The 7,862-nt window shown below is 42.8% G+C and overlaps 1 protein-coding gene across 1 annotated transcript; it reads right to left on the bottom strand.

Annotated features, from left to right (window-relative positions):
* Positions 1-4,404: 4,404 nt before the first annotated feature.
* On the bottom strand, positions 4,405-5,901 carry LOC308287861 (potassium voltage-gated channel subfamily A member 2; the record flags this gene model as incomplete). The annotated part of the gene is made up of 1 exon (XM_080729174.1): positions 4,405-5,901. The coding sequence occupies one exon, from the start codon at positions 5,899-5,901 to the stop codon at positions 4,405-4,407; it is 1,497 nt and encodes a 498-aa protein (XP_080585300.1).
* Between the last annotated feature and the right edge of the window lie 1,961 nt (positions 5,902-7,862).

Here is a 7,862-nt window from a genome sequence, read left to right as displayed (position 1 = left end):
TTTGGAAGGAATATATGCATTTTAAGTACTTTTCTTTTCTCCTTGTCCATAGATTGTTCTTTTGGTCTTGTAAAGTGCAGTTTAATACTACTTTTTTCACATACAGTATATAGCACATGGTTTTTTGCTCTATAATAAATGTCTTTATATACATTATTTCCCCTCTCATTTCATTTCATAGAAAGAAAATCCATTATCCACTGTACCAATTTAAGTTGATAGATGTTTTCGGGCCTCCTTGATATGGAGGACGATTTTGTAACTGTACATATTATTTCAGTGGAAGCCATACTACCAGACCCTTAAATCAAATAATGAATAACTCTCTTCACCAAACACACACATGCATACAAATTGCATATTGATCAACTCATCTCCTTGCATGAGTCTATCTTTCATTTGAAAATAGAAAATATACATACAGTACATGTGTATGACTATCACATGTTAAGTTTCTTAGTGAGAGCAAGTGGGACATGACTATTAAGAGCTGTCCACATCAAGAATGATAACCATAAATGCATGGTTTTAATAATAGTCCTAACTGAAGTGGATGGCAGAGTAATGCGAGAACTATGACAGCAACGACAGTGGTGAACAATAGCGTTAGGATCACTTTGATGAAAGATAGAAACACTGACAAGCCAATCAAAATCGTTCATAATTTACAGGGTGTGATGTTCAACACATCACTTTACCGAATTGTATTGTTCGCAAGTGTGGATGATCACATCAGTATACCGTTAGTTATCTTTATAGTTATCATTTACAGTGTGGTTGGCCCTTTACATCTCACAGTACAGTTCCAACATACTGTAACCATGACATTTGGAGAGATTGCAGAGATATTCGATGTACAAAGTATGTGTCAGACTTTCAGCACATCTTACAGCAAATCAACCAGCAACTCTGTTTGTCAATGTTCAAATGTATTGTTTTGCTGAACTAGGCTACTCAAAGCAATTCTCAGGGTCAGTAATTGGTGCCAAGTAAATCATAAAATGATATGATTTGATTCCTCCGTTTTCTGCTCTTTCAATCGATTAATTTTCTCTGCATAGATTTCTCAGCGTATTCACTGTTGGGTACCCTTTTTATGGTGAGAATCTGCTGGTGGGTCCCTCTGAGAGTTGTTTTTTATTGTAGAAGCTGAGGTGCTCCTTAAAAAGCAATCGAAGTTGTCTCTGTATTATGCGTTGAATATAAAAGTTTAGTGACGTAAATCTGCAAGCACAATGATAAGAAATGACACCGCTTGTGCTTATATAGGAGGAACAATTGTTGACTTTCAACAATTTCAAATGAGGTGTGTTCCAAAATAAGCTGCTACACTAACATTCTGTCTGTGTTGATGTGCCCACTTCCAAACATAACAGATTCAACATGCTCTCTGCCAATGTGTGTCATGAATTTCTGTCCATTGTAAAAAATAGAAAACATAATAAATAAATAACAAAAATACATACATACATACATACATACATACAGTACATACATACATATAAAAAAAAGGGGGGAAAGTAAGTGGAGTGAATGAAAATGCATTTGCAAATTAAATCTTTTTGGTTTAACCTAAATACACTGGCATGCAGGTGGTTGCACATTGTTGCAAAGATGCAGCAGGTACAACCAGGCTAAGACACTGACATTCAGTGGTGGGTTCACTCTCTCTCTCACACACGCACGCACGCACGCACACACACACACACACACACACACACACACACACACGCATACACAGAAAATGTAAACTACTACACAGTGCACCTGCATTTTATGGTAATAAAGATCTGTGTCGGACAGTGTGGAGGTCTACTCGTGGTGCTGTGGGACGAGAGATCATTTAGAATGTCTCCTCGCCCATAAACACACAATTCCCTCTGTCGTAATATCACCAGCTCTACAAAACAAAATATATTGCTAAAATGCTCTTGAAAGATCATCCAGACTCTACAGAAGCAGGGTTCCAGCCCCTTATAACTGCCAAGGTTTTTCTCCATTCCAACTTCTTCTGTTTCTCTTGAGTTATAAGTGATATGTTGCTTGAGCTTATTCACTGGAATTCTCTAGAATTCTTTCAAAAACATTTGATGGGGCAGATGGCTTGGACAGAGACGACTCCAGAAGCCTCATTGTAGTCATTTAAATGAGGCATCCTGAGCACATAATGGCAGCAGTTAAAGAACCCCAAACTATAATAATCTACAGAGTGAATTTCTCATAATGTCTCAAAGTCTTAAAGTCAAGTAAAATCAAGCCAGTGCAGTTGCTACAGATCCTCCCCTGAACCTTTCTGATTACTTAAGACATCAATGAAACGATAAAGAAAGGCAGGAGCTTCATTGGCATTAAGTAAGTCTAGCAAATATCTGCTAATGGCTAAAAAGTCACCTCCCATATCGACCCAAACGCCTTTGACTATTACTTTGACAGGGCTGAGAGAATGTTTGATTCTCTGCTGGATGCTAGCCTGGAACTAGACCCTGAAGGACATTTTATGGCAACTTTTACAACTCTCTTTCCAAATCAGGCACTGGCTCCTAATTTATAACAAGAGTGAAATTCTGGCTAGTAAGACTGTGCTTTTGGCACTCTGTCTGGAATAGTCTCTACAGGAATAGTGCTCTGAACAAACAAGATAAATAATTTTCCTTAAAAAAACAAGAAAAAAACATGGCAATGATCTGCGTATATTGTGTAAAGAATCTCCCTTCCTCTTATTGGTTAAACATAGCTTTTTTTTTATCAGGTTAAAGTATATGTGTATACTGTATATAATATTGAAATAAATATTACCTACATTATTAACTGTAGATTTTCTTTTTTGTTTCAGAGGCTTATTCTTCTTTGACCTTAAATGCATGCGTCTAGGAATGTTCTGAGGTCATGCAACACTAGAAGAGCAGCGAAAACCCATCTTGATAAAGGCAGTAGAGGGGAAGTGTTATTCTATACAACAAGTCTTTAAAAGTACTCTTTTTCGATTGCGAGCACATTATCGTATAACAGCCGCAGAAGACAGCAGTGCAAGTCTATTTCGGTCTGTAACTGAGATCAATGTTAAATAACTACAGTATGAGTTAAGCATTTACCTGTAATCACAGCTCAGCTGCAATAGTTCTACATGTCAGCAACCTGGCAAATTACGTTAACAGCAATGACCTCTACATGGAATGTTGTGTTAACACCACATCCTACAGTTAAGTGGATGAATGGGAAATACAATTATCCCCTAGGAAATCCAGTAACAATCAACACATCTTACGGTCCTTGTAAGACCCTCGGCATCCTTTTAGACAGTGATGGATTCAAGATTTTAAACAGGGCAGTGTAACAACAAGACACTCTACAGTGGTGTGCTGAAGCAAATGGCAGTCATGGAACAAGTGTAAATTCTCATTCAGTTAAGAACTTCATGCAATAATCTATATTTACCACTTACAGTACCTAATAGCTATGAAACTCTATGGTTATCTGTTCACTCACAAGTATACCTACCTATCTGTGTTAGTAAGTATGTGTGAAAAAAATAAAAAATAAAGAGGAAGAAACATTCACGTTGTCCTCAAAGCTCTGAAGTAAGAACGGTTTAGTGTAAATGAAGGGGGGAAAGCTTGCATTGCAGTACATAATCCATGTAAGACCAAAGCACAGATAGGTCTAGGGCCATTCTCAGTCATTCATCAGATACTGATGTCTACTGGGAGTAAAAGGTATCAAACCAATACGCTTGGCGCTGATGGCTGTCATCCTTCATCCATCTCGTCTCCAGCAGGCTAGTTGACCACAGGCCAAAGCAGGGGTGTGGTCTTGCTTTATAGGCACACACGTCCTTTCATCTTTAAGTTGATTAGCACAAAACAGTTTCATTGGCTCCAAGAAGCAGCATATGTACAGTACATGTAGCACGCAATAGGGCTCTTCAGAAGTGCAGGGGAGAGTGGTGGGATATGGAATAAGTTTGTTTTTGCTTTTTTGTTTTTGCTTTTTTGTTTTTTCTCTAGAAGCAGAAAAAAATAATCAGATAGTATGTTTCTCCCATTTCTCTTTCATTAAAACTTTTGTGGACTACTGTTGGCGAATATTTTCAATATTGGTTTTAAACAACCACACAGACAAGCCAACTCCATGCAAAAAAATAGAAAAGGGGGGGGGGGGTAACTTGTGAAGCGTGATGGTGGGATTCTAGGGGGTGTAGCATAGGTCTATAAAAAAGATGTTTCTCCGCCTCTCATCACGTCAAATGAAGAAGATGTTCTGGATTCTATTGCCTTGATATTCCAGCTATATATATATATATATATATATATATATATGGCGTGATGTACAGTATACATAACGTCCAGTTGCTCTTACCACGTGCACCACATGATGGGGAGCGAAAAAAGCAACCAGAGCAGATGACTACACATCTGTCAGCATTTTGGTGATGTTCACATAGTTTGTGTTGGCCAGCGTGCAGTTGGCTGTCTTCAGGTTCTCTTCCGGTAGGTCCTCGTTGCTGTTGTTCACCGCCTCCTGGATCTCCATATAGTCTGATTTGCTGATGGTGGAGCCACTCTGGCTCCTTTTCAGCTCCTCTGCAGATTCGGCCTTGGGCGCGTTGACCTGCAGATACTGAGCTTGCTCTTCGCCCTCTGTCTCGCGGTGATAGAAGTAGTTGAAGTTGGAGACGATGACGGGCACGGGCAAGGCGATGGTCAGCACACCCGCGATGGCGCAGAGTGAGCCCACGATCTTGCCACCGATGGTGGTCGGCACCATGTCGCCGTAGCCCACCGTCGTCATGGACACCACGGCCCACCAGAAGGCGTCGGGGATGCTTTCGAATTGCGATTCGGGCTCATCTGCCTCGGCGAAGTAGACCGCGCTGGAGAACAAGATAACCCCGATGAAGAGGAAGAATATGAGCAGGCCGAGCTCCCTCATACTCGCTTTAAGGGTCTGGCCCAGGATCTGAAGTCCCTTGGAGTGGCGTGAGAGCTTGAAGATCCTAAACACTCTGACTAAACGGATGACCCTGAGAATGGCTAAGGACATGGCTTGTTGGCCTGCTTGGCCATCCTCTGGCTTCTCGGCGAGCTCTGTGCCGAGAGTTATGAAGTATGGGATGATAGCGACAATGTCAATAATGTTCATGAGGTTGCCAAAAAAGCCAGATTTGCTAGGGCAGGCAAATAAGCGCACCAGGAACTCAAAGGAGAACCATATAATGCAAAGAGTCTCTAGGATAAAGAAGGGATCTGTGAAGTAGGTGGAAGTGTAGGTGATAATTGTGGTGTTGAGTTCAGGTGAAAATACCTCCGTGTGAGACTTGTGCATGTCGTCCTCGTCATTGCGAAAAATGGGAAGTGTCTCCAAACAGAAACTGACAATGGATATGAGAATGACCATGACAGAAATTATGGCAATAATCCTAGCAGGACCTGAGCTCTCTGGGTACTCAAAAAGCAGCCACACCTGTCTTTGAAACTCGTTGTCAGGGAGGGGCCTCTCTTCCTCCTTGATGAAACCCTCATCCTCCCTAAACATTTCGATGGCCTCGTCCCCAAGCTCGTAGAAGCGGATCTCCTCCGAGAAGATATCGAGTGTAACGTTAACCGGCCTCCTTAGCCGGCCCCCTGATTGGTAGTAGTACAATATGGCGTCAAAGCTTGGCCTGTTCCTGTCAAAGAAGTACTCGTTCCTCAGTGGGTCGAAGTAGCGCATCCTCTTTTTGGGGTCCCCCAGCAAGGTCTCTGGGAACTGGGAGATGGTCTTGAGCTGCGTCTCGAAGCGCAACCCTGAGATGTTGATGACAACCCTCTCACAGCAGTCATGGTCAGCCTCCGGGTCGTAGTCCCCGGGTTGCCCCGGGGGCGCGGCCGCCTCGTCTGAGGGGTCGCCGGTGGCAACAGTCATTCTGCAGGGGGAGGGGGCCTGCACTTTTCAGTGGGTCAGGGTCCTGCAGCCTGGGGAACTGCAGGGTGGGTCCCGCAGAGGGAGGGGGCTCGACGCCGTAAAGACCTGACGGCCACAGGATGTAACCTAGGATCTGGCTGCATATAAGACAGACAGACAGACAGACAGACAGACAAACGCAGACAACAAGGTCAGGTACATCTGAGATACACTCAAAACTCTGCCACTACATTAGTTCATAAAACAGAAATGTGGCCGAAGAGAAACAAATTGGGAATAAACTAATGACAATGGCAAAGAACTGGAGACTCATATGTATCATGCTTCTAAAACAACTGATGGCATACAGTATAGTTGGAATGATAGTGAGACACAGTCAAGTAGCCTGCAGATTAAATCATTTCTGGGGAAACCTGAGGCAGCTGTATATTGCAGCTGACTGGTGTAGATTAATGAGGAAATGAGTGAGCTGTCTTGCATATAAATTGCCTCGATGCAGGTACATTTGGGAGGTAGCCTGCAGGAAGACAGTGGCTCATGAATTGGGACATGTGCTAACACTGAGCTGCTGCAATGGACTATGGACAATATTCAATGATGAATGATGAACCGGACCACCTTCTGCAGTGAAGCCATGCGTGAATATGGAATGCAGCATGAGGCACCCTGTCCATACTGTACAATACACACAGCATCCTATCTACAGTAGCCTACAATAGCAAAGAAAGCCACATCAGTTAAAAAACACAGATGTAAGATTTCTTCATTCTCAAACATGTTCAAAACACAAACACACGTTAATTCACTTCAAATAGTTGTGTTAACGTCAGTCTGAGTGGCCAATGGTGCATGCTGTGTCTCTGAAATATTCAAAAACATGTATAAATTATTGATCCATGATAGAAGCAAACGGGTTTCAAGAAAGAAAGAAAGGAAAAAAAGGCATCTGGTTTGCATCTCCACTATAGGCAGGCTACCAGAGAAACACCGTGTTATTACACAGACTAAAGCTAAACCCTATTTGAGCATTCAGTCAACACGATACCTTTTATACAAATAAATGCGTGCTGGCGAATATAGCCGTTTCCGTGAAATCAAAGATGATGCGTTAGGCTAGTATTTCATATTGATTATCACGCCTACCTGCAGACATCTTATAGCAGCCTATCTTGTTAGTTGATGATGTTCCTGGCTGGTATCAAGGCGACGAACAGCCAGTCACAGTCACTCAACGACAATCAGCCCGTCTTCTTTGATTCCGTAAAAGAAAAAAGAAAAACAGTCTCCTATTCAGGACAATTCGGTCAAATCTATCCACCTCATCTTGGCTGCAGCATCTTCCGTGCGTAACCGCGGCGTTCCGGAGCGCGCGGACAGTGGACCACTGTAGATGCGGGCGTGTCCTCGCTTTCCCAATTCCCCTGCCCGACGCGTTAACACCAGGTTGCCGTGGAGCTGAGAAGGGGAGGGGGTCTAGAATCGACTCAAACAAGGGGGAACTGGTGGTTCCCTAGTCTGTAGCCAAAGATGCTGGGCTCAGCAGAATGGGCTGCCCCCAGCCACTCTTCTGCTTTATCCGATGTGATGTCGTCGGGTCGGTGCTCAGCCGCTGTGAGGCTGCAGACAGCCGCAAAGGTAATCGTCCTGTTAAACTGTGCCCAATGCAACACGTGCACAAAGCCGAATGAAGGGGATATATAGCGAAGAATAGGCTACAGTTAAATTGCAGATGAACAGGTAGGCCTATAGGCTAATTGAAGGTATCGATGATAAATAGGCTAGGCTGCTTTTTCTTGGTTTCAACCACTTTGTTCCCCTCTCTTTTTACAATATTGCATAAATCAACCAACATTCTTTTCATTTTCATAGGCCATAACCCCATATACCAATCCCCACATAGGCAACAACATACAGTAGATGACAATTCCTCCTCATTGCCGATCAAGTGAGCACCAATGCCC

This window comes from Nannobrachium achirus (genome assembly GCF_963921795.1).
Source record: "Nannobrachium achirus genome assembly, chromosome: 6".
In the NCBI taxonomy this organism is placed as follows: Eukaryota; Metazoa; Chordata; class Actinopteri; order Myctophiformes; family Myctophidae; genus Nannobrachium; species Nannobrachium achirus.
Note: the sequence above shows the minus strand (reverse complement) of the source record. Positions and strands in the feature narration are given on the sequence as shown.